This window comes from Hyla sarda, chromosome 3 (assembly GCF_029499605.1).
Source record: "Hyla sarda isolate aHylSar1 chromosome 3, aHylSar1.hap1, whole genome shotgun sequence".
Taxonomy (NCBI): domain Eukaryota; kingdom Metazoa; phylum Chordata; class Amphibia; order Anura; family Hylidae; genus Hyla; species Hyla sarda.
In genome coordinates this window covers 391,581,406-391,609,340 of record NC_079191.1, presented here as the reverse complement: position 1 = coordinate 391,609,340, position 27,935 = coordinate 391,581,406, and the positions used below count along the sequence as shown (strand labels likewise).

Below are 27,935 nucleotides of genomic sequence, written 5' to 3'. Positions count from 1 at the left end.
TGAATGTTTTTCCATTTTTGCAATTTCGTTTTTCTTCCTTACCTTTTAAAAATCATGACCCTTTCAATTTTGCACCTGCAGACCCATATGATGGCTTGTTTTTTGCGCCACCAATTGTACCCAAAAAAATATTTGTGGGACAAAATTTGAAAAAAATAAAAAAAAACTTCCATTTCTACGCAGTGCATTTTTCGGTAAAAATGACACCTTATCTTTATTCTGTAGGTCCATACAATTAAAATGTTACCCTACTTATATAGGTTTGATTTTGTTTTACTTCTGGTAAAAATCATAACTACATGCACGAAAATTAATATGTTTAAAAATGTTACTTTCTGACCCCTATAACTTTTTTATTTTTCCGCATACAGGGATGTATGAGAGTTCATTTTTTACGCCATGATCTGAAGTTTTTATCGGTACCATTTTTGTTTTGATGGGACTTTTTGATCGCTTTTTATAAATTTTTTACTGAATGAAAAGTGACCAAAAATACGTTATTTTGGACTTTGGAATTTTTTTTTACGTGTATGTATGCCATTGACCATGCAGTTTAATTAATTACATATTTTTATAGTTCGGATATTTACGCACTCAGCGATAGCACACATGTTTATATTTATTTTTATTTACATCGTTTTTTGTTTTTTTTTATGAGAAAAGGGGGTGATTCAAACTTCTATTAGGGAAGGGGTTAAATCACATTTAATAACTCTTTTTTTTACACTTGTATAGCCCCCATAGGAGACACTGATCAATGCTATGCCATAGCACAACATTGATCAGTGTTATCTGCACTCGATTGCTCCAGCCTGGATCACAGGTATGGAGCAATCAAACAACAATTGGACGCCGAGTAGGAAGGTAGGGACCCTCCTCACGTGTCCTCAGCTGATCGAGACACCGCAGTTTTACCAAGGTGATCCCAATCAGCCTGACTGAGCTGCCGGGAAGCATTTTTTTACATTTTAGATGCACACAAAAAAAAAAAAAGCAGCAGTGTTATGGTGGACTCATAAAACAGCCATTTAGCCCCAGGACAAGCATGGATCCTTCCTAAGCATGTCTATTACTGTGGATAACTCCTTTAAGTGTCATACAGTAATGTACATGTTTACCAAGGATCTGTGCTTGTGTTGGTGGTAAATGGTTGTGTCCTGCATCCTCCATAACAGATTATTTAGATCCCAAACATCGGTTGCCCAACCAAATTAAAGTCCCTGGCGGTATGATTATGTCAGGAAATTTGTACCAAAAGCGGTACAATTTTTTGCATGGAAATTTGCCGTTATGTATTGTAGGCCTACGATTCTTAGTAATTACTTACTTAAACCTGACCAAACAAGACTCTAGTAGACATCCCAGATGTGATAAAGGTTGAAACACAAAATCATAAATTTTTATCTAATAAATAATATAATTTTATTCAATAATGTAATGAAAAATAATTAAATTTGTCAAACAAAGAAAATTCAATAAACATCCTGAGTGTGATAAATTTTAAAACATGGGACTGCACAAAGTCCGACGTCACAATCAGGACAATGAAACCTGGTTTCTTTTCTGACTTTCTTTCCATTGCCATCTCTCTTTGAGCAGCAAACTACGCACATCCTGGTAGGTGCTGCCTTTTTTGCGTTTGGTGGGATGTGCCGACCAGTCAGGCTTTCTGGGTTGACAACATCAACAGCACGATGTCCAGGTCTGTTCACAACTACTGACGGCCTCTGGTGGTTGACAAAAATCTTCTCAGCCACCTTCCAGATGAACTCGGAATGAACAAGAGGCTTGTCACTCTTTGCTCTGTGCAGCATATATGCATTCCAAAGGCATTGTTCCAGAAGATGTCTGAAGATCTTCTTATAATATTTTTTTTGCTGTTTGCGCATAGCCGGATAAAATGTCATTGCCTGATCGGCTCTGTCGACACCTCCCATGGTTTTGTTATAGTCTATCACGACTTGCGGCTTCAGCACATCTTTCCCACCTTTTGTGTGGACCATGGCAGTGGAGGTATTGTGCACAGTGCTCATGAGACACACGTCCTTGTCTCGTCATCGCATTGCCATCATCTTACCCTTCTGCAAGGCAACCATTTCTCTGTTTTTTTTTTTTGGCATACATAGATGGCATGTCACGTCGGTTAGGCCTCATGGTACCATATGTGTCAGTCTTGTTTTGTAGCAAAACCTCATACAGTTCCAGAGACGTGTAGAAATTGTCCGTGGTCACACAATACCCCTGGTTCAGCAATGGCTCCAGCATTGTAAGGACAGATGATGTGAGGACAGAAGAGTGTAAATGACCGAATTCCAGATGTACCCAGTGGATGACTCACAGAGCATGCAGGATTTCATGCAAAACCACGCTCTTTTGGATGCAATGTATTGTATCCAGCTTAGGCGTCCCCTGTAGGTCATCAAGTTTCATCCACACTGACTTCCCTTTCTGGCACGTAGGTCCGCTGGAAATTGGTCACAATAATTTGCCATACCTCCAAGATTTTTTTTAGTTTGAGGGCAGGATGCGTGGCCTCATCAAACTCTTCATTGTTTGTGAATTACTTCATGATGAGGGAAAACCGATATTCCGACATCACGGTGCCAAAAAACGGAGTGGCCAGTAGCTTGTTGGTGGTCCAGTACCATTTCTGGAACGGTTTCCCCACCAGCCCCTAAAGAATGACGAGTCCCAGAGACTGCCAGATGTCGCCTTTGGTCACCGGTTCCCACTTTCTGCTTCTGGAAAACATGGCATGCAGCGTAGCGGATTGCTGCTTTTGGTAGCGATTTGTCTCTGTAACAATTATTTCAATTACCTCCTCAGTGAGGAATAATTGCAGGTATGCCAGAGAGTTGTCACGCTCAACATCTACCTTCATCCCAGGTGATCCAGTAAACGGGAATCTTGGGGGAGCTACCTGGTCCGTATAGCAGTTGATAGAGCACCAAGTGCGCACATCGCTGAGGTCAGGCGCTGGATCATCGCCGTTGTCACTTGCCAGATCAGTGTCAGACGACAAATCTCCCCACGACTCACTATCGCTCAGTTCTGCGAGCACCTCGGTGTCCCTGCCGCTGTCACTCAACTGGTCCAAAAGCGATTTTGCAGTAAAGTGGCGCTTTTTTGATGCCATTTTATAAATATTTTTGGGGCACAAATGACAGTAATATGTCAGGCAAGGGGCACTGTACAGTGATAAAGTGTCAGATCTGAAGTAATACAGTGTAAACCCCTCAGATTACAATGTATCACCTCTTTTTCTGTGTGTGTGTTATGTTTACATTTTTGAATTTAGCGCCCAGTTCCTCTCCCATGCGCCGCTGCTGCTCGCAGAGAACGGAACCAGGAAGTCAGACGGAGGCTGGCGATCCCAGCGGAGAACATCGCTGGATCGCCAGTGGAAGATAAGTGGGCTCAGCTCGCAACTCTGGCAAGGTACCCCAAGCGTGACTCGGGGGTTACCTCTCCTGGCAAGGAAAATGAACTCCGAGTCAAGCTCGGGACAACCGCTAAGAAGGTTAAAGCACAGCACATCCGGACACACACACTGTGGATATGTGTGATGATGAATACATGCACATATGCCCCACTGGTAATGTCATCAGGGGGCTGGTTTCACACACAACAGACAAAGCAGCCAAGCCCCCTTTCAACACCTGACTTGTGATGTCCCGGGCTGCACAGCAAGCTGAAAAAGATCACACTCATTTTGTAGTCTGCAAAAAATTACGTTCCAGGAAAAAGAAAGAGATTATATACCAGCCACTAAACACAGGTAAGTGAAGTGTATTAGTAACTAAACTAATTTTGCTGTCCCTGTCATACATTCAAAGAACCAAAAATCCAGGAATACCCCTTTAAGTTTATTTTGTGGTTTTTGATAACTGCAGTGAAATTCATATTGTTTTACACTTGCTAGTAATGTGATCTATACAGAAAACAGTAGTGGGTAACTGTAGTAATACCAGCTGTAAGTATTGGAGCCTGGATGTCAATGGAGAAACTGCAAAGTGCTCCAATTACCAATATTATTACAATAGATGACATTCAGTGAAAACCCTTTTAGAGGAGACCAAGTTTCCAGTCTACTTCCTACTGGCTTAAACAAAGAGTGTGCCCATATATGCAAACATTGACACAATCCCTGTGTACATAATACATCTATTTCACTACCAATTTTTTTCAAATATTATTAAGAATAAGTACACAGGAGTAGATTAAGAGAATGCCGTGTGAAAATGGAGCAATGGATTAATAGAACTGCCACAATCCCCTAAACTAGAAAGTATCCCTTAATGTTTCTCTTATGTTACCGAAGCTTTATTACCAATGACAACCATGCTCAGCGCCGACTATTTCATGCACATTCAGGATCATTTCTCTAATGAGGCTCTAGTCAAGCAAAAAACATTAAGGTCTGCAGCTTTTTATTTTTCCGTGCCCCCTGCAATTTGTCCAATATTCATAGGTAAAAGGAGAGGGGGAAAAATACTGGTTAAGCTTGAATGCACTGGCTGCACTGGAATGTAAAAGGCCAACTTCTTTCACCAGTCTACCGTGCTAACACTTCCCAACAACAACAGTGATATGTCTGACAAGCCACTGAGATAAGACGGCCTTTTCCCTTTCTCTTTGAGCATGTGATAGAGACTTGACTGTAGACTGCATCCCACGGAGCCATTATTACCTTCAGACCGAGGAGTCAAGAGCCAGCCATCACTGACTACTACAAAGTTTTTAACTCCTCAAGTGTGTTGTCTACAATGAATCAAATGAACAAATGAATCACTCCAACACTTCAAGTACAATGAAGTGACCATAGTCCAGGGATCACATCTAAAAAACTAAGAAGAGGGTCTGTCGGGAAGTAATAACACTGCGGCATTCAACCCAACAGTCTGCATTGTGCCATTCCTCTTTTACTGTGCCCTGAAATGTATAAATAAAAAAGGTATGCTCCATGTGTGAATGGTACTGCATAAAATGACACATTTCAAAGAGAGGAATTTTGCTACAAAATGACATTAAACATAGTTACATAGTTACATAGTTTCCTAATAAATAATATACAATAAATAATTATAACATGTTCTCTAATATGTAAACATATTTTGTAAACATAAAAGCTGGGAGACACCAATCATCGTCAAATTCGAGGCAAAAAAGTTGAGCTTTATCACTGATCCAGGCCATAAAATCATGATCCATAGCACTAAGAACGGAAGTGTCCCCACTTTTTTCATTGTTTTCTTTCTTTCAACTTAGTTTAGAGACTTGTCCTTAGGTTTGGTTTTCCAGTTCCTACAATTTTTCTGTCATTCTGCTCGCAAAATTCTTTTTAAGGATATCGCTCCTGGGTGCTGCAGACAATATGTCACATTGGCGCTCAGTTGAGGCAGGACACCACTGCGGCAAGTGACTGGCTGAGCAGCAATGTGACATGCCATCTGTAGCTCCATGAAGCGAAGTTCAAGGGTTACCATTTGCCATGATACTGGAGGCTACAGGGCAGGAACCAGGGCGGTAGGCACAGGGTTTTTTGTCTTATGACACAGCCTGAGCATGTTTATAGAAAAAAAGGTTTCTTGGATAACCTCTTTAATGTATGTCATACCATACCAGTCTCCTGGTGTACACTGACCAGTTTTGTGATTTGTATATAAATCTTGTAAAACTGTAATAAAATTGATATCATAATTCTACTTCCTGAATCCTAATCCGAATAAATCAGTGTAACGGCTAATGGTGTGGATCCACTGTACCTGTGTAGACGATGGCATGAGCCGCACCAGAGAGCAGAGTCTAAGGAACCGCTGGTTCTCACCAGAGCCTGCCGCAAACTGGGATGGACTTGCTGCGGTAGGCGGCTCCCAGGTCGCTACCCCTGGCACGACTCCTCCGCAAAGGCAGCCAAGGTGATGCGTGGCCCAGATAGGAAGAGACAAACTCGTAGTAAAGACAGGCAGTAACGTCAAGGGCAGGAGGCACTGAAGTGAGGTCAGGAAACGTAGCAAGGAGGTCTGGTACATAGTAAGGCAGAACACAAGCATGGAATGCTTTCTCTAAGGCTGTGGGGCACAAAGATCAGGCAGGGGTCAAGGGGAAGTATGTCCCTTTATAGAGTCAGTGCCCAGCAATAGCCAATCGCTATCCCTTTAAATCTCAGAAAGCCGGCGAACTCGCGCCTGCAAACAGAGGAAAAGGAGACAGCAGGAGCGCGGCGAGGTAAGGACCTGCCAGCCACAGGAGAGCGCCCGCAGCCCGCCATGTGAGCCGTGGTGCTGCCTGGCCCTGACATGGAACAGGGAGACAGGGGAAACACCACTCCTTACAGTACCCCCCCCCCCCCCCCCTTAGGTCTCGCCCTCCTTTTAGGTTGCAGAAACTTAAGCACCAGGTCCCGGTCCAAGATGTTCTTTTCTGGTTTCCAGGACCTTTCCGCAGGGCCAAATCCTTCCCAGTCCACCAAGAAGAACCGTTTTCCCCTGACTGTCTTGGTGGCCAGAATTTCCTTTACTACAAATACGTCTGCAGCACCGGATACAGGAATAGGAGAGATTTTCTTCTGGGAAAACTGGTTGAGGACTAGCGGCTTGAGGAGGGAGACATGGAAGGAGTTCAGAATATGAAGAGATGGAGGCAGAAGGAGCTTGTTCGAAACCGCGTTAATACAGCTTAGGATCTTGAAAGTACCCAGGAACAGAGGACCCAGTTTGTAACTGGGGATCTTTAGACGAACATACTTGGGAGAAAGCCCAACCTTGCCTCCTGGAGAGAAGACTGCAGGTGGCCTTTTTTTCTTGTCGGTCTGTGACTTCATGCATGTGGAGGCGAGAGCTAAAGAATGCTGGGTCTCCTGCCAAATTGTCAAGAAGTCACGAACCTGATCATCAACAGCAGGTACTCCAGGAGAGGCAGGAAGAGGAGGACAAGGGTGACAACCGTAGACAATGAAGAACAGAGATGTACTTGTAGCCTCAGAGTCCTGGTTGTTATACGAGAACTCCGCCCAAGGTAGTAGATTGGTCCAATCATCCTGCCGTGCAGAAATGAAATGGCGGAGATAATCTCCGAGAATTTGGTTCACCCTCTCCACCTGGCCGTTGGTTTGTGGATGATAGTCCAGTTTGACCTTGAGGCGAGAGCAGAGAACCCGCCAAAATTTGGAAATTAACTGGACCCTTCGGTCAGAGACGATGTGTAATGGTAATCCATGTAAGTGAAAAATATGCCGAAATAATTGATCCACCAATTGTGGAGCAGAGGAAAATCCAGAGAGAGGAACAAAATGGGACATCTTGGAGAAACGATCCATGACCACTCAAATGACAGTGTTATTAGAAGAAGATGGTAGATCTGTGATGAAGTCCATAGCTATGTGGGTCCATGGACAATCTGGAATGGGCAATGGTTGTAAAAGACCTGCAGGCTTAGGACGAGGTGTCTTGTCATGGACGAGGTGTCTTGTCACAGGTTGCACAGGAACAAAATCAGTTACATAGTGTTCCAGGTTCGGCCACCAATAATGACGAGAGATGAGTTGAAAGGTCTTTGGAATTCCAGGATGCCTGGCCAACAAAGAATAATGTCCCCAGTTCAACACCTTTAGTCTCAGGTGGGATGTTCACACAGGACTTCCCACGGTGGAACTTGCAAAAGACCAAGTGGCGTGGCTGTAATCAAACGGTTTGGAGGCAGAATATGCCTAGGGGAGGAGTCCAGTCCCACCACATTGAAGGACCTTGAGAGAGCATCAGCTCTAACATTCTTAAAGGGGTTCTCCAGTGATTAGACATCTTATCCCCTATCCAAAGGATAGGGGATAAGATGCCTGAACGCGGGAGTCCCGCCACTGGGGACCCCCGGGATCTTGCACGCGGCACCCCAATTGTAATCAGTCCCCGAAGCCTGTTTGCTCCACGTCTGATTACCGACGACAACAAGGCCGGCGGCGTGTGACGTCACGCCTCCACTCCCCGTGTGACGTCTTGCTCCACCCCTCAATGCAAGCCTACGGGAGGGGGCGTGATGGCTGGATCCATCTGAAGTCCTTGGTTGGATAATATATAACCAAGAAACGGCAGGCTAGTCTTGTCAGAGAGGCATTTCTCGAGCTTGGCGTACAGTCGGTTGCTCCGTAAGTGACGCAGGACCAGGCGTACATGAGCGCGATGGGCCTCCAAGTTTGGCAAGAAAATCAGGATTTCATCCAAATACACCACTACACAAGTATAAATTAGGTCCCGGAAGATATCATTGACAAATTCCTGGAAGAAGGCCAGAGTGTTGCAGAGACCAAATGGAATCACTAAGTACTTGAAATGCCCATCAAGAGTATTAAATGCCGTCTTCCATTCATCTCCTTCCCGAATTCTGATCAGGTAATAAGCACCTCGAAGATCCAACTTGGAGAAGACCTTGGCTCCCCGCAGGCGATCGAAAAGTTCAGAGATCAGCGGCAGAGGGTACCGGTTCTTGACTGTGATTTTATTAAAGGGGTACTACCGTGCTAATAACTTATCCCCTATCTCAAGGATAGGGGATAAGTTGTTTGATCGCGCGGGGTCCCGCCGCTGGGGACCCCCGCGATCTCGCACGCAGCACCCCGCTCTCATCAGGCTCCGGAGTGAACATCCGCTCCGGGTCTGATGACGGGGCCGGTGATCGTGAGGTCACAGCTCCGCCCCCGTGTGACATCACGCTCCGCCCCTCAATGCAAGTCTATGGCAGGGGGCGAGACAGCTGTCTCACCCCCTGCCATAGACTTATATGGAGGGGCGGTGTGTGACGTCACATGGGGGCGGGGCCGTGATGTCACCATACTCCAGCCCCGTGATCGGCAGTCATCAGACCTGGAGCGATGTTCGCTCCGGGGCCTGATGAGAGCGGGGTGCTGCCTGCGAAATTGCGGGGGTCCCCAGTGGCGGGACCCTGTGCGATCAGACAACTTATCACCAATCCTTTAGATAGGGGATAAGTTGTCAGCACGGTAGTACCCCTTTAAGCCTCCTGTAATCAATGCATGGGCAAAGTAACCCATCCTTCTTATCCACAAAGAAGAATCCGGCTCCAGTCAGTTTGCTTTTCACAAAATATATCTGCAAAGTCTTGGTAAGGAAGAGGCAGACCCGGCAGAGAAGGAGGCGGTATGGGACGCTTCAGGTGAAATGACGTCAGACAGTGACTCAGACAGTCAGGTCCCCAGCGAGTGACCTCACCGGAATGCCAACCGAGAATCGGAGCATGAAGTTGCAGCCAAGGCCGTCCGAGAAGAACCGTAGAAGAACAGTGGGGAAGCACATAGAACTTTATCCTCTCCTTGTGCAAGGTCCCCACTTGCAACATCAGTGGTTTAGTGAGGAATTGCACCACGTAGTTCAGGCACTCCCCGTTGATGGTAGAGATGTATAAAGGCTTGACGAGCCGTGTGACTGGGAGATGGTACTTGTGGACCAGAGAATCATTAAAGGGGTGTTCCAGGATTTCTTTTTTTATTTGACTATGCTACAGGGGTTGTAAAATTAGTGTAGTTCATAATATAGTGTCTTTACTTGTGTGTGACGGTTTTCTCACAATTCTTATGTGATTTTCACCCCACTATTTATTTTAACAGCATACAAAATGACTGTTGTCTCCGATTTTTCACCGCTTACAATGCGGCCGAGATCTGACTCACTAGTCAGCTGATGACTCACTAGTCAGCTGTCTGCTTCAATGGGTGGAGGGATCAATCTGCAACTAATGCAAAAGCTGTAGGCAACCTGATTGAAAACCACAGATCTGCAGCTGATATAGGTTTCAATGGGTGGGGTGGCTGATGTGTGGGAGGGAGGAAAATGGAATTGTGGGATTTGTAGTAAAAACAAAAAAAAGGCAAACAGGAAATAGCAGTTCACAAAAAGCAAGCCACAGTGTTATGGTAATCTCACAACATAGCCATTTAGCCCCAAGACAAGCGCAGATCCTTCCTAAGCATGTCCATTACTGTCTGCCAAGTACGTAATAAAATCACCTTATGGTGGATAACCCCTTTAATAAAGTTCCCTGCAGAACCCAAGTCCACAAAAGCAGAAGCAAGGAACAAGACCCCAGAATAGGAGGTGAGTTGAAGCGGCATGGACTGCCGGGGAGAGGAAGTATTAACACCTAGAGATACCTGTTCCACGTACCATAGATGCGTACGTTTCCCGGACATTGAGGCCGCAGAGGGCAATTACTACGGAAATGCTCCAGACTGGCACAATACAGGCACAAATTCTCTTCACATCGGCGTGACCTCTCCTGCGGGGTCAGGTGAGCACGGTCCACCTGCATAGGTACTTTGGCAAGGTTGGAGGTTGGGGAGGCTGCTGGAACACCGGAGCCAAACGGGGAAGACGACGTGAACGGGCTGGTTCACGTTCTTGGCGGAGTTCCTCCTGTCTCTCGGCTAAACGCACATCAATGTGGGTAGCCAGTAGAATAAGCTCACTCATGGAAGAAGGTGGATCCTGTGCATCCTTGACCCTGCTGGAAAGACCCTTTTTGAAGATGGCACATAGGGCTGTATCATTCCAGTCCAGCTGAGGCCAGAGTGCGAAATTTAACCGCGTACTCACCAACTGAAGAATCCCCTTGGTGGAGGTTTAGAAGCGTGGTTTCGTCCGAGGAGGCCCGTGCTGGCTCTTCGAAGACACTGCAGAATTCAGTAAGGAAGGCTTGCAGGCTAGTTGTCTCCGGATCGCTTCTGTTCCAGAGAGGAGTGGTACAGGCCAGAGCTTTGCAGGAAAGAAGACTGACCACAAATGCCACCTTGGCATGCTCAGATGAGAACTGATTGGCCATCAGTTCCACATGCATGGAGCACTGAGTAACAAATCCCCTGCACAATTTGGCGTCCCCTAAGTACTTCGTCGTCAGAGATAAACGTAGCTTGGGACTGACGGAAGCTGCAGACACTGGAGGAGCCACTCAAGCAGGTTGTGGCTGATGCTGCTGGGTGGAGAGAAGCTGCTGCATAATAGCGGATAGCTGATTCAACTATTGCACCTGTTGTGCTATCTGCTGAGACTGTTGAGCCACGATGGTAGTGAGGTCAGCATCGCTTGGCAACGGCACCTTGGCGGGATCCATGGCCGGATCTTACTGTAACGGCTGTTGGTGTGGATCCACTGTACCTGTGTAGACGATGACGTGAGCCGCACCAGGGAGCGGAGTCTAAGGAGCCGCTGGTTTTCACCAGATCTCGCCGCAAAGCATGATGGACTTGCTGCGGCAGCCGGCTCCCAGGTCGCTACCACTGGCATGACTCGTCCACAAAGGCAGCCGAGGTGATGCATGGCACAGATAGGAAGAGACGAACTCATAGTCAAGACAGGTAGTAAGGTCAAGCGTAGGCAGCAGTGAAGCAAGGTCAGGAAACGTAGCAAGGAGGTCTGGTACACAGTAAGGCAGAACACAAGTATGGAATGCTTTCTCTAAGGCTTTGGGACACAAAGATTCGGCAGGGGTCAAGAGGAAGTATGTCCCTTTTATAGAGTCAGCGGCCAGCAAAAGCCAATTGCCGGCACGCTGGCCCTTTAAATCTCAGAGCCAGCGCGCACGCACTAGGGAGCGGGTGCATTCACCGGCAAACAGAGGAAGAGGAGACAACAGGAGCGCGGCACCGCTCCTTAAATAAACAAAAGTATTGTTAAGGCGTACTTCAATTTCTAAAAAAACTTCCCATATGTCAATAGTTCAAGATTTGAAAATAAGCTTATACGGTATATCTTGATGCAATGTTCACACATAGCTTTACAAAAATTTAAAATACTGCTGTATTTGAGCAGTTTTAAAACTGGTGAAAAAAATGGGCCAAGAAACAGCTGTATTTTTTATTACTGGTTATTAAGATTTACTGAAATCAATTGTACAACAGTCCCTTGTTCTCACAGGAATTAACTTCATGGCCATCATTTTTACACCCCTAAAATTAAGTACATGTTCTTTTTTTTTTGTTTTGTCTGTTTTCTGCTCAAAATAATGGTCAACTTACAAAAACAATACAGGAATATGGGTGCACTCTGTGGTAGATGTATACAATGACATTGGCTATCCCTTAACACTGATGTTAAAATTGAGACATTCGCCAGTGTATCCTTATATGAAGGACACACCAGAGCCCGCACACCCGCACTGGCCCCTGTTTTGCTTATCAAGCACAGGTAGGATTAGCGTAGGTCCCGCACCATCTTGAGAAACCTTGGCATTGGTGTGCGGGCTCTGGTGTGTCCTTCATATAAGGATACACTGGCGAATGTCTCAATTTTAACATCAGTGTTGAGGGATAGCCAAAGTCATTGTATACATCTACCACAGCAGTGCACCCATATTCCTGTATTGTATTCTAATTGTTACACATCCACACCGTTTATCTGGTGTAGGATTCTATTGTGGCACTTGTAGTCCGCTGCAGGCATCCTCCATTGTATGCATTTTTATGCTGGGGATCGCCCTTAGCAACGGACTACAAGGGCAGGATCTGCTCCCCCAGTATAAATGCACAACCGCATCTGGGGTTGAGCACCTCCAGCCATTTGAGACCACGTTTTTTGTTGTTTGTTTAAATTTTATACTTGGAGGTGTATAAACTCCAAAATAAATGCGCCTTGAATATCTTCAAGGCAGCATTAAGGTAGCACCTGTGAGGCCAGGCACCCATATGAGCCAACTCAGGTGGGGCTTGCAGCTTGCCTCCCTCCTCCCATTGCATGTGTGCTCAGTCACGCTGGAGGGTATCTGGGAGGAAGTTGTGAGTCGACCGAATGCTGCCGTAATTGCCCACTGGCCCCTGTTTTGCTTATCAAGCACAGGTAGGATTAGCGTAGGTCCCGCACCATCTTGAGAAACCTTGGCGTTGGTGTGCGGGCTCTGGTGTGTCCTTCATATAAGGATACACTGGCGAATGTCTCAATTTTAACATCAGTGTTGAGGGATAGCCAATGTCATTGTATACATCTACCACAGCAGTGCACCCATATTCCTGTATTGTATTCTAATTGTTACACATCCACACCGTTTATCTGGTGTAGGATTCTATTGTGGCACTTGTAGTCCACTGCAGGCATCCTCCATTGTATGCATTTTTATGCTGGGGATTGCCCTTAGCAACGGACTAACAGGCAGGATCTGCTCCCCCAGTATAAATGCACAACCGCATCTGGGGTTGAGCACCTCCAGCCATTTGAGACCATGTTTTTTGTTGTGTGTTTAAACTTACAAAAACAGCTACAAAGAATAAAGGCAGCAAAAACAATTGAAAAAAGGGCCAAAAACAGCCCAGAACATTTTTATTTTGCAAATAAAATCCAAAACACCAGACAGTAGGAGGACAAATTATAAACTCACTGAGAGATCAGGTTACAGCTGCTGCCCATATATGTCTATGCAGAGGATGCATGATTGCTAATCGTTGAACCAATGTGTTGCAGATGTATACGGAACATACATTTTTTTTGTTTTCAAACTTTGTCTATATTTGTAGACAAATATAGATTTAGTGTCTCTTTAAAGATGAACTCTCACCGGTGACATAAAATTGATGTTAAATGGCCAAATACATTAGACAAACATCAGCAAAACCCACCAATTTCGGTGGGACTGGCCAACCACCTAATGTATACAATCTTTTTTAGGCAGGTGTTGAAAGAAAGAAAGATCAAGCATTTTGGATTTTAACACTTCTGATCCTCTGTTCTAAAGGGACATTAATCTTCATCAGATGTGACTGGCAGCAGTTTATCTCCCTCTCCTGTTGAGAATGCATGCATGCTCCACCAAGTGTGCATGTCTATCAGCCGAATGACAGCTATCTGTATAGCCACCTTAAAATAAGTTAGGGTCTGATTGTTGAGACCCCCAATGATAAGTAGACTGGGGGGCCCCCGTTTCCCCATACTAGGAAGGCAGCAGCAAGGAAGAACTGTATGTAGATTGTGAGGGAGGGATGAAGATATGTTGTGTTGTTATACAACTTTATAGGAGGTACAGAATCATAAGAACTGAATGGACCATGCACACTTGGCCACTTCTCAATACAGCTTCTCTACACCATAGTTTGTCTGGTGAGGGTGGATGGGGTCTCCCTGTTCTAGTTATTTATATGGGATGAGACTTCCATTATGCGGGTACAGTTGAGTTTTATACACACATACCTCATGTTGGATGTATAGGAAGCCATGCTGTACAAGTTGTGCAGGAAGTTATACAATTAATTTGCTTTCCCAGAAAACCACTTAAATTTTCATAATGTGATCAGCCAGAATATGCTGGAATTTTTCCACAGAAATGAAAGAGATACAGGTTTCCCAAGACTGCATTACCATCAAGGGCAACCCCTCCCAAATAATAAGGAAGCAAAAATTGCAACAAAATATTTCTGTTTTTCTAAGCTGGTTTACATAATAAGACAAAAACTTAATGAATAAGAGCTCAACTCCATTGACTGAGTAGAGGAAGGGCATGTCAAAACATTTTACCTGACAGACATATTTGTTCATCCATTTGCTGAGCACACACTCACTGCTCTGCATCAGCTCCTGGAAGACAAGAGAAAACAGTGAGCGAGAGAGTCGGCTGTGTACATTGTTACCACTGGTCAAAGTGCTTCAGCTTTTCATGCAGGCAGAGATTAGCATGCCACATAAACAAAGATGCAACTGTTTTAGAACAGTTCTCTAGACAAAAGCGCTGTTATCATCACTCTGATGCCTGATCCTTTATGAAAATTAAAGCTGCTGAAAGGTGATTGAAAGGAGGATTGTTTGTTGCCATTCTTGCAACTTTCTGAAAAACGTACCTCAAGCTCCATGAGATTGTCTCGTAGCTTTTCTGGGCGCTTGTTCTTCAGTACCCAAGGGATGCCCCGTGCTTAGAGAAGAAAATAATAATAATTATTACAGACTGCTGCCACACAGCATGGGTTGTTGGCATACCTGTTTATACAGAACAAGAAATCTGGGTTCAAAATGTTTTGTAAACAAATTATTTTGTTTGTTTCTAAACACAACTGTATGGGCCCATTCATCTACACAACAAGGTAAATCTAAGAATTTAGAAACCTTTTGCACAGGCAGATAACTACCAATAGCAGTGCTGATCAATTGTGCTCAAATAAACCGACGCTCGCTCAAAGGACCCTTTTACAGGTTGAATATTGGGAGTAAACAGCCGCCCAACCAATTGTTCGATCATTCATGTACCCATTTACTTCCATTATTGTTGGCAGCACATCCACTGTTTACATGGACAGATCTGTTACCAACAAACAATGATTTTTATATCTGCAAAATTGATGCGATCACCCAATGATTAACCATTCAGCTGATCATAGCCCAATGTTAAAGGGCCTTTACATTACCTACTGTAAACACAATATTTTCAGGCTGATGGCAATAATTGGAAATATGTTCCCATTATGTTTATGGTGGAGCTAAGAATGCCTTTCTTATCTGTATGACAAGCTGTATGGCAAACTTTCTACCTTACAACTTAAGGGGTGATAACCTTAAGGGGTGATAACCCTGATAACTCAGATGCCAACTCAGTGATCAATTGGGTATGGTTTCTGAGACGCCTCGCGATTGCCGATACTGCTGGGAAAGCTTCACCAGGCCACAGATTTCCCCTGCAGCAGCAGTGATTGCAAGCTCGCTCTTTGTTCTTCCTTATACAGGGAGTCCTATATACAGAAACTCACATGTATGACATCCACATGCTCTAATAGGATATATACAGCAACAGAAGAATGCAGCAGCACACTGCCAGCACAAAGATATAGATGAAACATGAATATGCAGTTAAAACATGGAGAGCTATACAGCTATGGTGTAATAGATGCAAATGTGAAACTATGAAATAGTGAGGCACTTAGCTCGCAAATTTGTCTCCGCCGGCGGTCAAATAGCTTGGACCGTCCCACCGCAATAAGGTGGCCTCATTGGGACGGACCCTACACTGTGAATATGCCTCTGTGTGAACAGTTCAGTAAGCATGGCAGGGTCTGGAACATTCAAGACACCTTATATACACACCTGATAGAGGTGGGTGGGGTGCAAGGCCAACATGGAGGTAGCCACTCCCCTGTATGTGCAATACCAGGCCAGGTCCATATAATAGTTTGGTATCAACTAAAGTGCTGGCTGACTTATTCTTTGTCTGTATTGCACATACGGGGAGTGGCTACCTCCATGTTGGCCTTGCACCCCACCCACCTCTATCAGGTGTGTATATAAGGTGTCTTGGATGTTCCAGACCCTGCCATGCTTACTGAACTGTTCACACAGAGGCATATTCACAGTGTAGGGTCCGTCCCAATGAGGCCACCTTATCGCGGTGGGACGGTCCAAGCTATTTCACCGCCGGCGGAGACAAATTTTCGAGCTAAGTGCCTCACTATTTCATAGTTTCACATTTGCATCTATTACACCAAAGCTGTATAGCTCTCCATGTTTTAACTGCATATTCATGTTTCATCTATATCTTTGTGCTGGCAGTGTGCTGCTGCATTCTTCTGTTGCTGTATATCTAGCCTAGTAGCGTGCACCTGTAGGCCAGGTCCATATAATAGTTTGGTATCAACTAAAGTGCTGGCTAACTTATTCTTTGTCTAATAGGATATATATAGCTAGAAGTTATTGTGATGAAAGAACCCCTAAAAGATTTGCAACTATCCAATACAATCAGAATACGAGTGGAATTGAGACATGAAGGACCCTACAGAATGATTGTTCTGATCATTTCTATTGGAGATGTTTTTTTTGCACCTGGATTGCACTGAATATATATTCATTAGACGCCATTAAAGGGGTAGCCCGGTTAATAAAATTCTGTAGTAATAGCCCCCTGCTGTAAAGTGTATTACTTTTGTAATACACATCATTTGCCCGGCTCTTTGCAGCAACACTTATGGGCAGAAAGTGCGGTAAACTGGCTAGTCAGTCATCCATTCCTCCTCCTCGCCTGACACATTGCTCCTTGGCAGGGCCCCCTTGGGCAAGATGTAGCTCACATGATGCCGGCTCTGGCTGGGAACCTGGCATAGCCAGGCCCCTAAGCCACGTCACTGATTGATTTTTTTGACCCTTACTGTGATGGGTGGGATGCTGCAGCCAATAGGAGAAGGCTGGCAGTCAGCACAGAAAAGCTCTGACTGCCGGTAATTGTACTCCCAGGAAGCGTGCGGCACATTAAAAATGCAAGGTTTAGTTAAGCCCACCAGGGCCATGGGAGATGGCAGGACTGGGCGTAAAGGATGCAAGGCGGCATTTTTACAGTATCCTGGAGGCTGGGGGAAATTGAATTTGTTTCTTCTATTAGTCGGATAACCCATTTAAGTCTAATTATTTCTCTTTCTTTCTACGTTTCTTCTGTGTTTCCACTCTTTGCCTCTGCTCTTTAACCCTATTCTTGGGCCTTCCTGAAGCCCTCTCCTATCCTCTGTTCATACTAGCATAAAACCGATATTGGTATTTATCAACAGCTAACCAATAACAGCTTTGTTGTTGGCTTTGGTCTTCTCTGTGTAAGGGTTATTCATATGTTTACTACTTACCCATCCGCTCTGTATATGACTTGTGTGCAAATTCTTTATATGGAACTGCGGCTTTAACAATATGTTCGTAAAATATAGGTAAAAGTGGGACTTTACTTTCTATCTGATTGAGCCACCTGACCATGGGGAAAAAAAGAAGAAAAAGCATTGGGGAAAAAGGTTTTTCCCAGAAAACTTCCAAACAGATAGGATGTGCCAATGGGGCTAAAAAACATTTAAAGGGGTACTCTGGCCCTTATACACCTAATACGCCCCCTCCCAAAGACTTGTATTGAGGGGGTAGGGCGTGACGTCACACGGGGGTGGAGTCGTGGCATCACGATACTCTGGCCCAGTGGTCATCACGCTACACATTTGGAGCCTCAAGTTCTGCGGAGAGCTCACAAAGGTGAGTGCACAATGACAGATTGCAGGGGTCCCCAGGAGCAGGACCCCCACGACCAGACATGTTATCCCCTATGCTTTGGATAGGGGATAAGATGTATTAGGGTCCGAGTACCCCTTTAACTTCAACCACTGCAGCAGTCAGGTATTTGCTTTTTGTCATGTTTATTCATCTCTAGTGCCAACATCTGAGAGATGACCTTCTAAAAATGTTATTATTGAATCAATCAAAATGTGGTGTTAATATGTACTTATTTTTTTAAGCTATATATTATGTTAGTGTGTGCATTGTTAGAAATCTCGGTAAGGGATGGCACAGTCTGCAGCAACAGACTGTAAAGTCCAATGGTCTGTATCTTCAGTCTGCTGCCATTGTACCTGATCTTTCCTTCATATGACCTGTGATCTTCCAAGACCCATTTATTTCTAGATACCTGGAATTACCGTTTCTTGATGTATGAACCGAATGAGCAGAGACTGTTAGCAAGGAATATGCCGTGATTACGTTTATTGGTCCTTTTAAGGAAGACTTTCCCTGTTCTGGGAATTCTACATAACACATCACAGAGATAACATATGTTGTTATGGATATGTAAATGCTGGATCCTGACTTTTACCTACTTTCAAGAATAGAAGTATACAAGCTAACCTACCATATATGCAGCAAAGTAGAGGAAAGTTTATGAAGACTACCTGGAATAACAACCATGAGAAGAGACAGAATCTACCTCTGTGCACATTTCTAACAATAACAAAGCATCCATTCATCTAATGCTATTGTTTAGAAAAATACATAAATTCAATGTTTAACTAAGAGAAATCAAGATAAAAAAAGGTGAAGAAATGCATGTGGCACTCACCAATCATTTAACTCAAATGGTGCACATTGATACAGGTAAGGGAAGGCACAAAAGTCACAAGACTCGGACCTCAGTTGTTCTACAAATCAAACCTTGAACCCCCATATGAAGATGTAAGTTTAGGGCATCTAGCTGTTTGGTCATACTTATATAATAAAGATGCTTAAATCTGTCTGTGAACTGCCGGTCAGTTTCAAGTCACATTTTTGCATTCGTATCACAGCTGCAGGTCCCAGCCTGAACCATGCGCATAATGATCAAAAATTGACAGAATCATAGAGTTCTACATGGAATAATCAAAGGATCGGAAAAGAGTGAATTAAGGAATAATGCTGCCGGTAAGAAAATGACATTTCATTTTTTTTTCTAACTTTCTTGTAGTAATCAAAAGCTTTTAGACTGGATTCATAATTCACTAATGTTTATTTTAGTGTGGTCGGAAAAGCCTAAAGCATCCGAAGCAGGAAAGTTACACAACTTGCTTAACTCCCATTGACTTTAATGGGAGTTGCGCAAACAGCATAGCCCCATGAGCTACACTGTTTATATAACACCAAGCGTATAGCAAACAGTGTAGCTTGTGGGGCACCATGGCTTGCATAACTCCTAAAGAAAATTGGAGCTACTGAAACACAATTAAACATAGAAAACTTCATTTTTTTAAACAAAGTATAGTAGAAAGATTTTTTATTTACCATAAGGAGTGCAATAGCAAAATTTTTTTTAATAATAGTGCCCATTTAAATTGCATACATTACCTGCTTTGGCTGCTTTTGCCTTTTCTGATCCTTCCTGTTGCTGCAAACAAGCAGGAGGAGCGGAAAACCAGAAAGTGGGACAAGTGGGACAACCCCTTTAAGCCTTACTAAGAAATTCCCCACATCCATAAATCTGAGATGGACAGGGTCCTACTAAGGCAGCTGCCTCCAGCTGTTGCAAAATTACAAGTCCCAGCATGCCCGGACAGCCTTTGGTAACCCGGGCATGCTGGGAGTTTTAGTTTTGCAACAGCTGGAGACACACTGTTTAGAAAACACTGTATTCGAGGGTGGTGTTTAAATTTTCAGGAACCGTTTCTAATAGGGGGTTGGCGGCCACAGAAGTAACCATAAGGAGGTGGAGACTGTGTAGTGACATCACTAAGCTGTCCTGTCCCTTTACTGAACTAACACCAAAATACCGGCCAAAAAGTAGGAAAGTTCAGTGAGGAAACACTGGATTCTTCTTGCTGTCAACAGTAGTGTAGAATCCCGAATTCTCCCCACTTCGGCAAATCAGCTGTTATTTTCTATTTCAAAAGATTTATTTTGAATTAAAGAAAGAGTTTATAATCAATGAGCATTGGGACAGACATGAGAGATTCCTACATCATACAGTAGAATGAAAAAAATTATTTTTATAGTAATAAACTAAACCATAGAATAAACTAAAACATTTCAAAGTGTATTTTATTTACTGTAGTAAAGGACAGGATATAGGAAATGCTATTACCAAACAACATGTTTCCCAAAGTCTCTCCTGCCAGTACAGAGTCAATATCATAGAGTTGAACAGCCAAGACTTTTGGGATAAACTAGTTACTAGTTAACACATGAAATTTGTGGTGATAAATGACATTTCACATATTCCAGCTCTATAATTTTTTTTTAATTCTGGATAACTCCTATAAGAAGCCCTCAATTTCTTCTCTAGTAGAGAGTGGGGAATTAAGTTTTTATGTTAAACATATATATATATATATATATATATATATATATTTTTTTTTTTAGAAAGTTTGGTGATTTTTTTAAATTTATTTCTTACCATTTTTAATTTTGCTTCCTATATTATAAAATAACCCTGAAATTTTGCAGTGTTTAGTCTGGCCACTAGGCCTATTATTTAGCAGGCTAATCATTATTATTATTTATTTATATGGCGCCCTTGGTTCCAGCGCACTTAACATTTAATAAGGGCTACAGTACATAACACAAATGCAGGAACAATGAACGTGACACCGAATAAATTGCAGACTGATATAGAGGGGGGAGTCACCATTCACAACTGCTAAAGCTCATGGCTAAGCCTCCACCTCCCTGCAGAATGCCCTCTGAAAAGGTCACAGAGAAGGCCCAGTAACCTTTTTGATTCATGTCAACGGGATGGCTCCTCTCTATTGCTGTCCATGAGGCTTGCTGTACAGTATATCTCTAAATTAAAACCAGCTCAGGCAAGATGGCTGCCCCCATAATAGTGTACAAAATATTAAATGAAAAAAACAACATATAGGAAAATAGAAAGAATTTAGAAAAAAAACTAACACGTTTCATTATCTGACTCTAATCAGAAAAATAAATAAAATCTAGAAGACACATTCACTTGATATCAAGAAGGAAAATGATGGAAGTGAATAACACCGCTGAGAAGCAAAACCGAAAAAAAGGCCATATAAACTTCACAGAGCTATCATGGATTTTTCTCAACAGGTGTATACATGTAAATGTAAAACTCTACGTGTGCCACGGAAATAAGACAGTAAAATTAACAGGCCTTCTATTTCAGCTGTGCCTGGTGCAATTTGTTTTCCACCCTTGCCTTGATACTCCTTACTGAAGCAGAACAGCGCGATAAAAATCCTGCTGCAGATTGTTGAGGTCTTATTGCCATACCTAAGGAGTTTGGAATCTCCATTAAAGGAAAGATTAGAGCAGGAGTGCAGTACTCAGCGGTAAAACAAGAAAGAGAGGCAAGAGAAAGGAAAATCTCTTGCAAGAGAATGAATCAGTATGGTGGGAGCTGTGCATCACAAGGGGTAGGGCAGGCTGTTCACCTCCACTACAAAGCAAAAAGTGTCACCTGATACATCTTATTAGGGGCCCCGCTACTCACCGGTGAGTCGGCATACATGTTGTTGTTTTTGTAGTTTGTGTCACTGTGTTTATCTGTCCTGGCGAGTGCAGTTCTGTACAAATGATCTGTTGTTTTTTTTTTTTTACTCCCTGTAGGAATATAGCTCTTGCTGAATATATATATATACATATATATATATATATATATATATATATATATAATGTTTATATGTATTGAAAATATTAATAAATAAAAATAGAAAAGTTATTTTATTAACTGCACAGCAGCTAGACACTTTGTATTTACTAAACTACTTGGGGAACATTCAGACGTAGCGGAATTGTTGCACTCACAAGTGGCGAAATATCTGTGCGGATTTTAAACTATACAGGAGATTTTTAATCTTAGCATTATGTCATGAATGGTGAAATCTGCTGCATATCCTTGGTAAAAAAAAAAAGCATGTAACAAAAAAATAAATAAAAAAACTGCAAAGTAAAATGTATGCACACCTCTCACATGGCAGCATTTTGCTCAGTATTTTCTATCCGTATTTTTTGCCAAAACCAGGAGTGGGTCCAAAATACAGAAATGGCCTAAATGGTTCTATTATGGTTGTGCACTGTGGAAACTCCAATAAACACCGCCCAGAATACTGTTGTGTACAAGTGGCTCAGCAAAAATGTGAGATGTTTAGGAAGTAAAATAGTAAATCAACTAATAATAACTAGTAGTAATAAATATAAGACTTACTAATAACATTGTAACAAGATATTTTAAATATCATATGTGTTCTCTTGAATTATTTATAAAAATTACAGGAAAACCATGACATTTGTCTATGTATTTTTGTATGTGTGTATTTGTCTATTTATACTGCCACTTGTAAGACATATATTATGAATTCCAATTGTTTATTTTATTAGTGCATTAAAAACTTCTGTATGTGTTTATGTTTTTTTACCAACATATTTTAAAAGGGAAAGAAAACAAATGGATCTCTGAAGGACACTAGGATATGCAGGTACCAGCATGCCATGGGGGATCCACACATTATAATTTAACAGTGCTTTCCTCCCACATAACTATAATTCACTATGTTGGTATATACTGTATAAGTAGTGATTTTCACCTTTCGGCTTTAGGTGCTAAAGATGAACAGAAAATGTTGGTCTTCAGCATAATAACAAGCTGCAGAAATCCTCACATCAGGGGCACAACCTGGACAAATGTAACCATGTACAATGTAAATAGTGTAATACAACTAATAATAATAATAATTTATATAGCGCCTACAGATTCCGCAGCGCTATCCAACTATCCATATGCAAATACATTTATTTGCATATCCCTAGGTAGTCAATAATTTGTTATGGTTATTTGGTAACACAGTTTCCCACAAACTGTGGCAATAATGATTTATTATGTATATATTATTTATCTTTAGTATTGCCTACATTTTAAAAATAAAGGTTTTCCAGGATTTTAATTGCTTTACACCAGCAATAGAAACTTGTAGGTAGTAACCTGAAACCTGAAAATAATTCACAATTAGAAAAACTGTATATCCATTTTCTAATTATGATCTATTGCTGGTAAGCAAATGTATTTCTTTATTTATTTTTTCTATTTTTTTGCATAATACCTCTTACCACTTTTCGAAGACATTTTTTGGCTGGGTTCACACAAAATACTTTAGTCAGGATTTTGCTTAGTATTTTTAACCAAAATCAGGAGTAGAATTGACACAGAAAAAGGCGCAAATCTTTTTATAATAGTTTTCTCTTTGTGTTGGTTCCACTCCTGGTATTGGTAAATAATATTGAGCAAAATATTATGTGTGAATCCAAGTGGAACCTACTTATTAGATTTAAAAAAAAAAAAAAAAAAAAAAAAAAAAGCTCAAATAAAAAATGTCAAGCTCTTGTATTTTACTTTATTTTAATTATTATTATATATTTTTTTGCACTATTCACCTTTTTGCTGCAGAAGAACAACAACCCTGCTAGATCCATACAGATGTATCAGACCTGTTGCTTTAATTAAATCCTAAACACAGATCATGCAATAGGTGTGGCTGCAGTCCTATGTAAAACGACCTATATGAAACTGGGATATAACAATGGGTTGCACCAGACGGCAAATTCAGCCTTGTCGGATCTGTAACAACATGCCCACTACCTTAGAGGATATCTAAGACACAAATGGGTGACTTATCAAGACAACTGGCAAATAGGTGTGTACCCCAAAACCAACCACATTCTTTGTGTAGCCCTGTGTTTCCCAACCAGGGGGCCTCCAGCTGTTGCAAAACTACAACTCCTAGCATGCCCGGACAGCCGAAGGCTGTCTGGGCATGCTGGGAGTTGTAGTTTTGCAACAGCTGGAGGCACCCTGGTTGGGAAACACTGGTGTAGCCTATTGCAAAACTGTAACCTTAACACACGAGTGTGAGGAACAGGGTGAGATTGACAATAGGGAAGGAAGGGAAAGCGAAGAATGTGAGATAGAAGTTTCTGAGTGGTGAAACAATGATTTATGGTGAACACTGCTGCCTAGTTGTTCTTACATTCAGAAAGCTGCTGCTTCTCCTCCAGGTATCCATACTCCTGGTGTGGAGCTGAAAGAAAACAAGGGGATATAGTCACCGACACCAATGGGAACAATAGACATCTTTCAATTTTTTTAATTTTTTTTTTCAAATGTTTTTTTTGTTAAATAATTTTTCATTAAAACAGATATTTTACAGTAAAGAAAATAGAAGTAAGTAGAATAATAAACAAAGGTCATTACATATTAACAAGACCAGGTTACAATACGGTAATCTGCATAAATTCGGCTGTCAAGGTGTTGTAAAGTCCAGATTTTCTCAGGTCGGGACACCTTTCAATTCTAATGCATACTAATGAAGCTGGATGATTTAGTAAGTGACCCCTGAATAAGTAGCCAATGGAGGTTTAACTCTACCGGTGAGCAACGTCCAAAGTTTCCCAATCTCATCACATGTAAAAATGATCTGCAACTAAATCCAGGGCCGGTCTGTCATCGAGACCTTAGTGGTTGCAAACACAGGACAAGGGATGCCCACACAAACCTCTGCACCGCTCTGGCCTTAAACAAGGAGCAACTTTAGCCGTAGGGACCTCTTGGCCCTTTGTGAAACTTCTAGGATTAACCCAATTAATCAGATAAAGAAAATTGATAATTTAGTTCTGAAATGCCTATTTCAGATACCGGCTGCAGATGCCTCAGCCAAACGTGGCGTAGACATGTGCATGGAATGCCCTCTACTGGAAGAAAACGGAATGGCTGTTTAGAAAATAAATAAATAAATAAGGCAACTTTTTAGATGAATCAATGTTTGACTGTAATGAGAACCGACACTACATGCCCATTGCTCAAGTAGAAGTTTAAATATACAAAATGCAGCATTCAGTTCCTGTCATCCCTCCATACTGTAAGTATCCAAACTACTATAAGGAGCATGCTCCATGGCTATTACTAGGAGGTTTTACAAAGTAACAAATAATGTTTATTTTTTGGATACATTATTTACTTTTCAAAGTTGAAGCAGAAAAGTAACAAATATTGACATTACCTGATTCCTTCTTGTCGTGATAATGATGTACTCCGAGATCTTCATCTAGTATTAAAATAAATAAAAACATAAATAAAGCAGAAAAAAATAAATAAAAAATATATAAATTTCTACAGAGCGCGGAAAGCACTTGATTTCATCCAGACGTGCCGTACACTGCTCTATGCTGCATATCAGCCACACTCAATTGGTTTAACACAGCTCTCTAGCAAATGCCATTAAATTCTTTTTCCACATCAATACTTCCTCTGAACTCATAACAACAATGTAAGAAATTGTTCCCGGTATCTTCCGAGTCTGATTTTAATTTAACAATAAATTAACATTTGATCTCTGCTGGAAGGGTTGCGGATTCACTCAGCATGTAGTTGCTGCTCCCACGGCGGCGGTGGGGTAGGACGGCACCAATAACTGGTCTTGGAGCAATGTGCATTATTTATGGGGGTGGGAGTTCCCATATACGATTGCTGTGTATTAGGCAAGTCAGGGATACCCGCTCTTACTGTTGTGTGAAATTATATTTCCTGCAAAGCTGTCTGAAATGCAAAATAAAATAATAACCGGCTTCTTGGTCAGGTATAGCTGAGAAATGACATCTTTAAAGGGATGTTCCATTTTTTTTTATTTTTTTTATGTATTTATTTATGGAATAGGAAATTATAGAACTTTCTAATATACATGTGTATATAATTCTCACTTATTTTTGTATATGACTGCAGCTGACCCATCTGCACAGTACACGGATATAGCCACATCTAATGCACCCATTGGCTAACTGACTAGGGGTTACAGTATTTATGAAGTCAGTCATGTGTCACATAACAAGTCCTGTGACCTTTGGCATTCAGAAAGCAACAGGATATTTTCAGGCTATGTTCACACACACAATTTTTGCTGTTTTATTTTTAAGGTAAAATAACCGTTGTTTTTTCTCCATTGAGTTCCATCACATGTTCCAGTTCACATGTAATTTAATTTTACTTCCATAAGTATTACAGACATAGAATTTAGGGACTTCTTTTCAGGTTTATAAATATAAAAGATTTTTTGAACTCTTTCATTGGCCATTTTACAGCATTTTCTTTGCAAATCTCACACTAGCATTTGCAGTAGCCCATTGAAAACAGAACAAAACCACCCTAAAAAGTGTATAAAAAAAAAATTCCAAATCAAAGTTTTCAAAGTGTCCAAATACCCCCTCCCCCCCCCCCCCCCAAAAAAAAAGAATAAAAAAAATGTAAGACTAATTTTGCCTGTATAATTTGTCTTTTTTTTTTTTCTTAAAGGGGTACTCTGCTGCCCCAGCGTTTGGAACATTTTGTTCCGAATGCTTGGAGTGGTGGAGGTCATGAGGTCATGTCCACGCCCCTTGTGAGGTCATGGCCATGCCCCCTCAATGCAAGTCTATGGGACTTGCATTGAGGGGGCGTGATGTGATGTCACGAGGGGGTGTGACCGTGACATCACGACCACCGGCGCTGGCACCCAGCGTTGTAAACGAATGCCGGGTGCTACACAGAGATTGCGGAGGTCCCAGCTGTGGGACCCCCCCCCCCCCCAATGATCAGACATCTTATCCCCTATACTTTGGATAGGGGATAAGATGTCTAGGGGCGGAGTACTCCTTTAAAATTAAGTGAGGGCAATGTAGCAGTGTTTCTCAACCAGGGTGCCTGTAGCTGTTGCAAAACTACAACTCCCATGATGCCCGGACAGCCTTCGTTTGTTTGGCCTTCGGGTTGGGAAATACTGGCATGTCGCCTCACACTACATCCCACAATTTCCATCAGAGGTATATGTTTGTAGGGATATCTCTGATCGAGGTGACCAAGTGGCAACTGACCCGTATAGCAGGAATCCTCCTGCTATATCACATTCTCTTGTGTTCTAAACATAAAAACAGTTGCTAGGCAGCAGTCTACTAGCTGAGGCTAGAGTATGGGATGTGGTACCTTGATTGCTCGGGTCTGATGTTCAGGAGGAGTATTTTTTTATCAACCTTCATAGGGATTTAGCGATCAGCTTGGATCATAGTAACATTTTTCTTATGTTTCTTATTTCCTATCATTCTATCCTGATTTTGGTATTTGGAAGTCATTGATCTTACCTGTAGAGCTTGGCAAAGTTTGGCAGAGTCCTGGTGTCCTAAGCTTTTTATCAGGTCAGTTTGGATTATTGCTTTTAGTTTTTTTTCTCCTCAGCTTCTAATAGGCATTTGTTTTTATTTTTCTATCTAAAGAGCCATATAAGGTTTTTTTTTTTTTTGCAGGACTAACTGAACTTTGTAGTGACACCTTTCACTAGCAAAATATATATTGCAAAACTGATAAAAAAAAATATTTATGGGATGAAATAAAAAAAAATTACAATTTTGCGTGGTTTTGCTTTTACAGTGTACTTTACAGTGAAAGTCACATGTTTTTTTGCCATTTTGCTGTGATCAGAAGAAGCTCTAGGAAACATTTCTGTAAAACAATTGTTGGTAAATAACACTGTTAATATTGTTACTGATGTTTACACATTTTGTTATACCACACTTTCCCCTACCGATCTCCAATAACAACAAACTTTAACTTTATTTTTCCGTCTACAGGGATGTATGAGGGCACATGTTATGCGCTGTGATCTGTATTTTTATTGGTACCATGTTGAAGTACGGAGGGCTTTTTTATTTTTCTTCTGAGACCTA

At 42.1% G+C, this 27,935-nt stretch overlaps 1 protein-coding gene across 13 annotated transcripts in view; it reads right to left on the bottom strand.

Annotated features, from left to right (window-relative positions):
- The window catches only part of WDPCP (WD repeat containing planar cell polarity effector), a 361,777-nt gene that overhangs the window by 266,299 nt on the left and 67,543 nt on the right, over window positions 1-27,935 (bottom strand). For 11 of the 13 annotated variants that reach the window (XR_008891607.1, XR_008891606.1, XM_056567990.1 and 8 more), the window contains exons 3-6: window positions 25,247-25,291; window positions 24,218-24,268; window positions 14,822-14,892; window positions 14,502-14,561 (exon numbers count right to left, since the gene is read on the bottom strand). Coding sequence is in view for 11 of the 13 variants with exons in the window: in XM_056567990.1 (XP_056423965.1) it covers window positions 14,502-14,561; window positions 14,822-14,892; window positions 24,218-24,268; window positions 25,247-25,291 (227 nt within the window). In the remaining 2 variants the exon portion in view is untranslated. The remainder of the gene's footprint in view (window positions 1-14,501; window positions 14,562-14,821; window positions 14,893-24,217; window positions 24,269-25,246; window positions 25,292-27,935) is intronic. The other 2 variants (XM_056567997.1, XM_056567998.1) reach the window with 1 other exon arrangement.